This window comes from Symphodus melops (assembly GCF_947650265.1).
Source record: "Symphodus melops genome assembly, chromosome: 21".
NCBI classification, from domain to species: domain Eukaryota; kingdom Metazoa; phylum Chordata; class Actinopteri; order Labriformes; family Labridae; genus Symphodus; species Symphodus melops.
In genome coordinates, this window is record NC_136711.1 from 5,711,444 (window position 1) to 5,723,767 (window position 12,324).

At 41.6% G+C, this 12,324-nt stretch overlaps 1 protein-coding gene across 2 annotated transcripts in view; it reads left to right on the top strand.

Annotated features, from left to right (window-relative positions):
* The window catches only part of abcc3 (ATP-binding cassette, sub-family C (CFTR/MRP), member 3), a 52,710-nt gene that overhangs the window by 19,439 nt on the left and 20,947 nt on the right, over positions 1 to 12,324 (top strand). For both annotated transcript variants that reach the window (XM_079372542.1, XM_079372541.1), the window contains exons 5-10: positions 2,100 to 2,225; positions 2,463 to 2,524; positions 4,930 to 5,061; positions 9,356 to 9,598; positions 10,751 to 10,928; positions 11,099 to 11,260. In XM_079372542.1, the coding sequence (XP_079228668.1) occupies positions 2,100 to 2,225; positions 2,463 to 2,524; positions 4,930 to 5,061; positions 9,356 to 9,598; positions 10,751 to 10,928; positions 11,099 to 11,260 (903 nt within the window). The remainder of the gene's footprint in view (positions 1 to 2,099; positions 2,226 to 2,462; positions 2,525 to 4,929; positions 5,062 to 9,355; positions 9,599 to 10,750; positions 10,929 to 11,098; positions 11,261 to 12,324) is intronic.

Consider the following 12,324-nt stretch of genomic DNA (forward strand, 5'->3'; position numbering starts at 1 on the left):
TAAACAATGCTCCGCTTTAGTGTTTCGACTTTAAAATGAACTGCTGCAAGTCCAGGATTTTATTAGCATGAAAGCACAGCTCCGCTCAGAGTGATGGTGCAGACGGCTTCTTTCAACACACGCCAAACAAGAGCTTGAATATGTTTTTGACCACGTTGGTGCTGAAGCATCGTTCACGCTAAACCCTTTGTGAAATAGACCTAAAGACGGGACAGTGGGAGGAATGTTTTTTTTTGCTCTTAGAAACCAGACAGGCGTTCAAGAAATGCAAGTCACCATGAGTCAATGTGTACGATGTTTGCTTTAATACGAGCCATGCGTGGGCAGAAGGTCTGCACGTATAGGACCTGCGGGTGCATGCCAGGTGGCAGAAGGTGTGTCTAACTTTCAGTTGTGGTTGTGGTGCAACTCGTGCTGCACATTTTGAGGCATTTAATTGTTTTACTGTAATCCCCCCCCCCCCCCCCCCCCCAAAAAAAAAGGGAAAAAAAGAAAAGAAAACCTTTAATCTTCTTTTGTTTCCAAAAATGCCCCAAATATTGTGGTTTGTTTTTTAGGCCTTGTTTTGATTAAAGAATAATACCAGCGCTTTACGGTCATGCAGCGGGCAGACGCACACGTGTGCGGCGAGCCTCGGGGCCGTTCACTAGGTCACAGTATGAGAGAGGCAGGTGGCAATCCGGGCTGCCATGTGTTTGGGTCAAGTCGGGCTACAGCAGACCTGAGCCGCTCTAATCACGTTGATCCAGACAGTGGGTCCAAAATATGATTCAGAGAAATAAAAGTGTGTTGCAGAAGGGAAGGTGTTACCGCTCCGCCGATTTGTTGAGCTGATCCGGGAGTTTGTGAGCGACGGAGGATAAGAAGGAGTGTGGCGATGAGAACTCCGATCATGCTGCATGTTCCCTTCATACTCACAATATAGTGATAAAGTCTGATTAACACGTTGACACTGTGACGTCATTTCCACAATAAACTGTAAGTGACAGAACAACGCAGCTCTGCTCTGTGGTACAGTCATTGTATTGTGCACCCCCCCCAAAAAAAAAAAAAATCTGAACTATATTACTCTCTATACTATACTACTCTATACTTCATATTAGCTTTCAGTTATTTTTTTAACTTTGCAGGCGTGTTCCCTGTTGAAGGTGACGCTGTGTTGGTACCTGTACGGTCGCCGGTTCAATTCCAGATGCAGACCAAAGATACAGTATAGAAGTTGGTCTGGTAGCTGGAGAGGCTGTCGGGGCACTTCCCGAGCAATGCTGAGGTGCTCAGGAGCAAGGCATCGAACCCCAACTGCTTAGTTTATTATTTCATGAACAATCCCCTTTTACATTAACAGGAGCTGCTTTAGCCCTGGCGGCTAATTTCCAGCTGTAGTCCCCCAACTTCACTGTGTTAAGACTCTGAATACTTTCCTAATAATTTACAGTATGCAGTGTTAAAATCAATGGCAGTTAATTATCCCACAAATTCACATATAGGACAAGAGTGCAAAGTTCAGCCAAGTTTCTGTTTTACGTTATGTGGTCCACCATCTGTTTCATGGAGTTCAGACAGCAGCAGGTAATATAACAAACAGAATAAGGACAACATTATAAATATAGCAAGGACACATGTCATTCATAAAGCACAAAGCAGTTAGTGAAAGAAAAATGACAGAATATGAACATGAAGCCCTCAGTGTATCTCAGTACGAGCACACAGTGACGCGGTCCTCCTGTAAGAAGGTTCGTATTAGGGGGCCTGACTGATGTGGGATTTGTGGGGCCGATGGAAAAATCTGAGAAAAAGACTTTTTCTGGGGCGCTGGTGGCCTAGTGGTTGTGAACGCCTCTTGAATGGAGGCTCTGATCCTCTGGGGTAAGGACTCGGTTCAGGTCTGGCTTGTTGCTCCTTTCATGCATGTTGTTCCTCCTCGGTTTCTGCTGTCCTGTCTGAACAGAGACAGAACAATCTTTCACATTTACACACAAGTCTTTTCAGACATAAGAGAACTTTTTTGACACTTGTATTGGAAAATAACTCAGTTATATATAACTACAGTTCGCCTGAAGTCTTAGTAAATGTTTTTGTGTCCTTACTTGACATTTCAGAGTGAAGTGACCGACAAGCTGCGATTCACCACGTTCTACTTCTACTTCGCTCTGGTGGTCTGTGAACTCATCCTCTGCTGCTTCAACGAGAAGCCGCCTCTCTTCTCCAGTGTTGTCACAGACCCTGTGAGTCATCCATCCATGTGTGTGTGTGTGCGTGTGCGTGTGAACATCTTGTTTGAGTGCTTGAAAGTCTCGAGTGCGCTCTGGGGCTTGTTCAAGTTGCCACACTCTCATTTACACACACAGACAGCACGATTGTTTGTGGCTGCTCTCAAAACGACGTCTTCCTTATCCCTGTTTAACCTCTCTGGCCTACTTCTCCTTTTTTTTTTTATGCCACATTTTTCATTTTCTTCTCAGAATCCCTGCCCTGAAGCCACAGCAGGTTTTCTCTCCACCATAACGTTTTGGTGGTTCACAAGGTGAGTTCACACCGTGTCTCTGTAACTGCACCAAAAAAAAACCCAATGTTGAAAGTATCGTGTTCTCATATTAATAAAACGTATCAATAAAATGTGATTATCCATCTTCTGTAATATAATCATAATCACTATAGAATCACTATAGTTATTTTTCATTCAACAGGATTTTTTGTCAACACAAGTCGTCAAAGCATCCTCAGCCTGCAGCCAATCAATTTACCTCGCTAAATCTCGAAAACAAGCTCGCCGACCAATGCTATCAGATTTAGCCGCTGTGGTTAGCGCAAGCAACAAAGCTATTCTTAAAATGACCCACCAGGTACTAGTGCTGCAGTAAGCCTCTCTACATCTTTAATTAACCCAGCAGGGCTGCACAGTTCCCTACCTAACACGCTAGGCTTTATAGGCTAAGAATAAGCTTGGCTACGTTGCAAGCTTGATCACTCCTCAGTAAGACAAAGAGCCTGACCCGCAAGAAGCATTGCCTTTCTTTTGTGGCCGCTTAACCTGCGCCGGTGAGAGAAGAAGATAACGGAAATGTGTGCACACGGTAAAGCAGATGGCGTCCTGAGTGTGCTTTGTCTCATTTGCATGCATGTAAATGAGAGAACGTTGCAAATGAGCCTCATTATAAATACCATCTCATGTGCAAAGACTATCGCTCACTGCAGCAGGCAGCTCCACTGGAGCTATTTAACAACACTGAGACATGTCTCGCTCTGCCCTTACTCTACTATTAAACACAAAAGTGCGGCACACTGCACTCAGCTGGTGGTACTTGTGGCTCAGTGTTTAAAAGAGATATCACACCCCACCCCCAAAATCAATAATCTGTTAAAGTCTGTCTATCAGACTTTGACATGACTATTATTTATATCTCTGGCTGTTAAATCAGCCTGGTGCTGTCAGTGACTCGACACTTCAGGCACATCTGTGGAGAGCTTTAGAGCAGGGGTCTCCAACAAGGGGCTCGCGAGCTACCGGTAGCTCGCAGGCCCTCAATAAGTAGCTCACCAAGCAAATCCAAAATATAAAGAAAGAAAAGAAAATTAAAGCATCGACCCAATGAATGAACAAAACCTCACTCATAGCAAACTGCATCTACTTAATACAACTCTAGATCTATCTAACAAGATTACAATGCTCTGGTCGACAACATGCAGTGTCAGTAATGTCATAATATTAATGTGCACTGTGAAACAAAACAAAAATAAGGGGAGTAGAAGCAACTTGCAACTTGTTTTATTTTTTTTTAAAGTAGCTCTCACCCTTAAAAGGAGATCCCTGCTTTAGAGCCACTGCGCATGAGGAAGCACTTTTGCACCTTGTTTGCTTTGTTTGTTTCCATTTAGAGAGAAAGCTTTATTCGGGGGGCGGCAGTAGCTCAGTCAGTAGGGACTTGGGTTGGGAAGCGGAGGGTCATCGGTTAAATTCCTGGTGTGGACCAATTCTGAAAGGTTTGTCTGGAGAGGTGCCAGACCACTTCCTGAGCACTTTGGGGGTTTCCCCCCACCGAACCACGCCGCCCCCCGGTGCATGTCCATTGCATGTTCAGAGTGTAATCACCTAATTTCCCCTGAGGGAAATTACAGTAATCCTCGATAAGAAACATATTTATTAGATGAGATTATTTTGAAAGTAACAAAAACTAAACATGTACTGAAATTTCTGCTCTTACTTTACACAAACACTCTTAACTAGCGGGCTGGCTTGGAGCTTGCCTGCAGCAGGCTAAATAAAAGCACATTTCTGTTGTTCTTTGATAATTAATTAATGTTCACATTGTGGCAGCTTCATTCAGAAGCAGTTGTACGGCTTCCCAGGAGGCAGGTAGAACGTGATTGGCTTAAAGTTGAATTGAGTGATGACCTATGGCAAAACCAGGGGCAATATTTGTCAGCTTTTCTGTGTATTATTCATTAAACTTCCTGCAGTGTTCTTTGTAATTTTAACAAGATGAGTGGGAAGCTATAATGCACATTTTGTGAGGCCATGTTTCAGATGACTGTTAGCTTAAATCTCTGATTATCTGCATTTGTTTTGATTCATCAAAAAAGGGCTAGACTTTTTTTCTGATGGAACTAAAGCATCATCTATCTGTTTTCTTCTGTAATCCAATCTCCCCTTGTGCCAGAAAACACATTTTGCCAATTTCCGGAGAAAGAAAATCTGCTTCTACATGATGATGATTAGCAACATTAACATAACAGAATTTTACGAGTTGTTTTAAAGATTAAGGGTATTTAGTTCATGTTAGAGAATGAAACACACCGGGGAAAAAAACCAAAGGATAGATTCAAAGGAAAGCTTACAACCTCAAGATGATATAGTATGTATTGGGGTTTTTATACATCTGTGTTTGTTTCTTTTTTTAAAGTATTACTTTCTCTTTTTCTCTTTCTCAGTATGGCCATTAAAGGCTACAAAAAGCCCCTGGAGGTCAAAGACCTGTGGTCTCTGAACAAGCGGGACAGCTCCAATGTGATGGTGCCCAAACTCCTCAAAGAGTGGGAGAAGGAGCAGTCCAAAGCCAAGAGGTATGTTTGTAAAAGAAGAGGACAATTATTTACGAATGGGACTTGAAGCTTACGTATTATCCGAAATACCGATATACAGTGATATGTCTCTTCTAGTCTGTCTTATGAGAAAAGTCCATCCTCTCTGTGTCTTGCCTGTTCCACTTTTCAGAAAATGTGTTGGGAGTAGTAGCCCCTCCCTCAGGTGGGTGACACTCCCGCAGCTCGATGTTTGTTCTGCCCTCTCAGTCGGCCTTCCTCTGCGTAGTAAACAATCGGGAAAGGTGCAAGAAAGCTCGAGCCAGCCACGCCCTTCCAGAGAGGGGGGGTGGTCAGACAGTTTGTTTCAGGTCTTATTTGTGAAAACACTTACCAGACATGACTGGGCTTTTTCGGAATATCCCCGGGTTAATGGGAGAAAATCCAATCAGGAAGTGAAAGGAGAAGTGCTGTATACTGGAGTTCTTTACGGTCAATAATTACACCATCCATTAACATACATTAAAATCATGGCTGCCTTAATGTAAGCGTCACTAACACAATGATACTGCAGTTTGAGGGGCTTCTCATGGTGTTTTCTTAGAACTTGCTTTAACCTGTAGAGAAAGATAGACATAAATATACACAAACATTTATGGTGTCGATCTCTTGAATGTAGTCCTCAAACACTTGTGGAAAAGACAGATATTGAAGACAAGATGGTCACTTCACTGGAGAGTAACTGCACATGTACACAGAGAGGGAACTGGAAAATGACATGCTATATGACAGAATCTTTTGATATCGGCAGATTACTGCGATAAAATGTGCTGATTGGATAGGCTCTAAATTAAATCATTAAAAGGATTGAATTAATTAAAATAGATTAATTAAATCAACAAATGAAATTAAATTAATAGAAAAAAGTAATCAGTAATTAATACAATGTGTTTACAGTCAATGAGAGTTTAGGCTTCATAGTGAAAACACAGATTAATTGTAAAGCCTGCAGAGGTGTGTGTATACTCTGCTGCTGTATCTTAGACTTACATCTGAAATAGTTTATTACAGTATTAGTTTGGGTTCAATTACTTTTAGGATTTTTTTAAATGGACACAACAAATGGATGTGCTGTTTGTTTCTTTCTCCTCGGGCTGCTAAAGTTCTATTTTTCCTGTCTGAAGTCTTTTTCCGGACTAAGATCAGCTGTTCCTGCTAAAGATAAATATCTCTATAAAATATTAAATAAAAGTTGGAGTTATTCCTTTGAAGAGCTTCTGACTTTAGTCTCGAGCTAATGTTACTAAACTTGTGAAAGAGAACTTATTTATGGTCAATATTTCAGCTGCAGGTGACTCCACAAATGACAAGTGGTTAGATACAAGAGGAAGTGGCCTCTACAAGTGTTACTCCAGTATTTTTGACTGTATGAAATGTAGTGGTTTCAACCAAACAACTGTTGCCTTTGGATTACACAATTCAAGTGTGACTTTTGTCAAAGTCAGCAACTTCACCTTCCGCGGCCTCGTCAGAACGGAGAGTAGAGAGGATGTAGTTTTAGAGGTCAGTGCTCTCTCTATATGGGTGTAAGTGCTGAGATGTATGTTCACTGCTTGTCGCATCAGGGGAACCATAATAAGAAGGCTTTATGCAGGTATAGCAGCAGGAACTAAAAGTTGAACCATTGTGGTTAAATGTACGTGAACTGTGGTCGCCTGATGATAACAAGAAAGAGGGAGATGTTGCGCTCTTCTTTTCTGTATGTTTATGGAGACATTTTGTTTTCTTACATTCAGTTTGACTTTATACCCCTCCCCCACCCACTGCTCCGTGTGCTGCAGAATGTGTCACTTTTCTCATGTTTCAGTATTACATTCCACCGTTGAAGTGTGTTCAAGCACATGCTGGAGAGAAAAATAAGCTGAAGTGAAAAGTGTAGTTGCTGATCACTGAGAGCAGGAGTTCAGTTGCACGTCGTGCTGAAAGAGGAATTTCTGGACAAACACACTCGACAAGCCTTGAGAGCTGTGACCTCGCCGCCGCTGCCTCCCCCTGTACCGCAGTTTCCCCATCTGAGGTTCATTGTGTTTCTCACTGAGAGCAACTCGTAAAATGATATAGAAGCGCTCGATAAGGCCTTTTCACTTGTGGTATAGAAACCTGTTTGGAGTTAAGCTGAGTTCTTTCACTGTGGTTCTGTCAAGCTTCAGATGGCAATTACGTTCACTGCTGGAATCTGACTCCAGTGCGTTAAGCTGGAACTGGAACAGAGGTTGTATAGTTAGCTAAACCTTCCTTTGCAGGAAGGGATCAACGTCACTTCATTTGTCGTTGAGTCGTCTCTCAACTGGAAGGTCTTGGATTCGACTCCCAGCTCCTGCAGCCACGACCGATGTGTCCTTGGGCAAATTTTTCCCAACATTGTGTATATGTGTATTATTAGGATTAGTTACTTCTTATTTGAAATTTAAAGTAGCAGTTTCCACGGTTCGTGAAAGTATGACTGACCTGTCACATTTATTCGTTTGTTCATTCCAAGTTGCTTCACAACCAAGCAGATATTTATTTAGTGGAGAGTTGTCATAGAAACTGCACCTCGGGACCTAAAGCCACTTTGCCTTCTGTTACTGACAAACATTTGAACTTGCAGTAGCTTTACATACCGTCAACGTGTGAATGGGTGTGACCTGAGGTGTAAAGGCACTTTGAGAAGTCAGAAGACTAAAAAATGTCTGTACAAGCTCAAGTCCATTACCAACATTAACTCTCTTTTAAATGTTGTTAAAGGGTAAACCAACCATTTACTATTCTTTCTAACTGAGAACACTTAATGTGGCACGGGATAGTCGAGCGATTATGTGGAAATCCAAACAAATGTTTAGGTTTGTCAATCTGAGCGACACATTTTTTTAGTTTAACAATTGTAAGAGTCAAACTACCTATCAGTGAAGCTTAAAAACTGTGCAAGCACTTTATTGAGCACATTGTTGGAATACATCAATATAAAAAGTCCGAAAAGGCACACACATCCTTCAGTGGATGCTCCATCTAAAAAACACAACGAGGTAAAGAAAGCAAAACAAAAACCAAGATCTGCACACCAAGAAGGTCCAGTTTGAAGGATTTATTAAGTGACGTTTCAAGCCAACATGCTCTTCTTCAGACTTCCTGCATACATGAAATATGTTTAAAGGAAAAATCATTTAAATTTCTTTTTATGACAGCATCACTAGTAGATCAATCAAAAAGGTCAGTTGATGAGTAGAAACAAGTTCGTTTTAAATGACATGGACTCAGTCAGGTCAAAAAGGTCCCAAAAATACATTCTTATCAAGGGAGACTGAGAGACTTTTTGATCAGGTGTATTCAATTCAATTAAAAAAAACTTTATTTTGTCCCTGGGGGGCAATTCAAGGGCACACAGAGCAGTAAATGAACGACAGTGCAACTATGCTAAAACATTTAACCAAGATAAGAGTCAACAAAGAATAAAGTGTCAAAGAAGAATAAGTGTCAAGAGTGTTAGTATAAAGTTAGAATCCAAAATTACAAAGTTAGATACAAGGAAGAGCAGAGAGTAAAGTGTTAGTACAAGTTAAAACCACAAGTCACAGAGTTAGATTCAGAGGACAGTGACGGAGGAAGACGTAAAAGCACATGCATGTAAACAGATGAAAGGAAACGTGAACAGAAGTATATGATGTAAACGGACATGCAGTAGACTATTGAGACAGATGTAAACAGAACTGTAGTGCCTGATCACCAGCATGAAACCAAAACAAACTGCTGTTTGGTGACACCTCCGCCATACTGAAGCCTCCGCTCTCCTCCTGCGACAAGGCTGGAGACTCGTGATCACATGAAGGTTAGCTCAGGCGACGGACAAAGTTGTCCTCGGCTCGAGCTGCAGTTACCTGTGGCCTGCATTTTAGTGTTAGCAAACTTTAGTTAGCTTGTAGCTTCATAAATAAATTGACAGGGAACGTCTGTGTGTGTGTGTGTGTAGCTATTGAATTAAATTGTCTTTATTGTCATTTTACCATGAGAACGAAATTTGCAGTACAATGTGCTATGTTATATGCCTTCACACGGTCCAGGGACAGTGGGGGTTATCACTCTCTGGCACCATTTTTTGGGGGTCCAGGGCTGAATGTTTAGAAAACTGTGACACATACACTGGATATGACTTCTAACTTCCTGACTGAACTGAACTGTGTTAAAGCCTTTTGTGACAATCAAACCAAGACACAACTTTAATCATTCAACTAAACTTTGTCATTAACCCACCTCTCTGTCTCTCTCTCCATAACAACCTCCCAATCTCCCCATTCTCCAGTGATCCGAATCTGTCCAGTCAGGCTTCATACTCCAAACCCCCGCCGTCAACCACCAACCACGTTGCAGGAGGTGAAACCAGCCCTGAAGAAGTAGAGGTGTTGCTGTCCAATAAGAAAGCTGCTCCCCACCAGCCATCCTTCCTGCGTTGCCTCATCAAAGCCTTCGGACCCTACTTTCTGATTGGCTCGGCCTTCAAGTTACTGCAGGATGCCATCACGTTCGTCAACCCTCAGCTCCTCAAGTAAAGTTTACATAATACAACAGATTGCATTACTACACTAGATTTGCACATTTCCAACTTAAACAGGCCGACTTTGTCTCAGTGCTCCTGTGAACTATTTTTAGAATGTCTTTTTGCATAATGTTGAGCAGTGTTTGCATGCTGGATTTCTTGATATAGTAGCTTCTGTTGTTGTTGTTCAGGAGACAACATCATAATGTAAATACATTTCCATTCAGATGGACACGGTGATAAATGTTTTTCACAGGTAACAGAAAACGTCAATGTCATTTTTAGTGTGCTACTGATAAAAAAGCCAGCCGATACTATCAGCATATCATGTGACCGTCAGTATGAGCCAATGTTATCTCCAATATGCCAATAGAACTCTGTTTATTCAATCAGGCTTAGACTTCAATTTCCCTCGGGATCAATAGAGTATCTATCTATCTAGACTGTATTATTTATGTTTAAATAGTTTTCAATTAAGAATCATTAATTTTGCTTTTCAGAATGTGTGTGTCAGTGCACTCTTGTTATTCTGACTTTTGTTCAACTATAAAAAAAGTCGTCTTCATTATAGATCTTTAACTTGAACTGCATCTGAGGGATCATTGCAGTGTATGTTTGTGTATATCTATAACCATCCGTTAATCTTTTTATCCATGAAGGTTGGAGGTAGATAAGAAGGAGAAAGACACCAGCTGATAATTCCATATCTGTAAAAATGTTCTCCCTAAAACCCAAGAAATCCCATCTCAGGCTCTGGTCATTTTTATTTCAAGTTGGCTAATATTACATTTTTGGGTCTGGTCTTCTATAGACATTTGAACCTTTAAATAATAAAACCTAAACTTTCTTCTTGGTTTCGAAGCTTAAAGTAATATTTTTCAGTCTCTGCTTGATCCAGTGAATATTTGAAACTCAAGACTCAAGATTTTTAAAAACCTTCCATGAACACAATTTGATCTGAGAAGACAAAACAGAGGACAACAAAAGGAGGAAGAAGGAAGGAAGTGAAAGTGAATCTCCTGATCCTACATCATAACTTTTCACACACTGACAAAAGGAAACACAATGGGCAATGTGTTTCAGATGACATCATGTACATATTAAGCAATACTACGTTTCAGTGTTGTTAATTACTGTTTCCTTCTTTGTTCACTCTTGCAGGATGCTGATCTCTTTCATAAAAGAGAAGGACGTTCCTAATTGGTGGGGCTACGCGCTGGCCTTCCTCATGTTCTTCACAGCCTTCCTGCAGACACTCATCCTCCATCGGCACTTTCAGTACTGTTTTGTCACCGGCATGAATGTGCGCACAGCCGTCATAGGCGCTATCTACAGGAAGGTATGCAAGCAATGTTTGCACGTTACTTCTTTCGAAAAGGCTGTTACGCTGTACATGCAATAACTCTCCTAACTTTTACTTGTGTTTATAAAGTGAACCCAGTGGCACATGTTAGTTTGCATTATTAAAGGGAAAGAGGCTTTAACTGTTGTGTTGTCGTCGTCCTGCAGGCACTGGTGATAACGAATGCTGCCAAGCGCTCATCTACAGTGGGAGAGGTCGTCAACCTGATGTCCGTGGACGCGCAGAGATTCATGGACCTCACCACCTTCCTCAACATGTTGTGGTCCGCTCCACTTCAGATCATGTTGGCGCTTTATTTCCTCTGGCAGGTATGAACAAATTATTCAAGAATTACCATATAATCCGGCGTATAAGACGCACTTTTAATACCTAATCTGTCATCTAAAATTTGGCAGTGTTCTATATAGTGTTGCGCTAAAAGAGCTGTCACTAAAACGAGTGCAGCCGACACCATGACCCGCTGCATGTGAACTGACGCGACTGAAAATGAATCCCCATTCATTGTGTATTGCAAGCTGATTGTAAGCGGTGCTGGGATACATAGCGACACAGACCAGGCTGGCTGTGCTACATTTGACCATCTTTTATTCTCCCTCATTAGGTCATTATTATGCATTTACAGAAAACGGTTATACATTGTTCTATGATTGAAACATGTGGAGTGTATTTTTCATTGAAAGACTTTCACTGTAGGCTGAGAGATCAACTACACTTCAATCAGGAGAGACAAATGATCTGAAGAAAATTATTTATTACAATGATAGTATGAAAATGTGAGCTGACAGAAAGTCTTTGGCGCTTGGACTCTATGGGGTGGATGATGAGTTTGGAGAATGACATTCTCAGCGTCATTAGGATAAATCCCCCCCATGGAGCCCGGACCCTGGTGGCGGTGAAGCTGGGGATTTGATGAGACCGAGTGGGATGAAGAATTGATGGATGATGATTCTGCTGCTGAAGATGGCGGGGATGGGGAGGTGGAGGGGCACACGAACATCAGCATGAAGAAACGAGGGTCGAGAAAAAATCCTATTTAAAAGGCGAGAAGAACGATGATAGGCTGAAAATGAGGGAAGAGCGCTGTGCCATTGGTCAGATGAGGTCCGCTGACAGGACAGCTAATTAACCCAAAGACAGCCCAGACTGATAGCAGAAATGTGATAGTGTGAGGTAGGGTGAATGAGAAAGACCTGAATCGTGGCTTACTTATAGTCTTCCTTACTGAACTTACACTAGAGCTTCATTACTGAAGCAAGGAGGAGTGCAAACTCTGCAAAGCAAAAACAACTGAATGTTTTGGACTTCAATGATCAAATCGTCACGCAGGAAGACAGTTTAAACTTTTTCTCTCTCTGAGAAACCCCAACATATA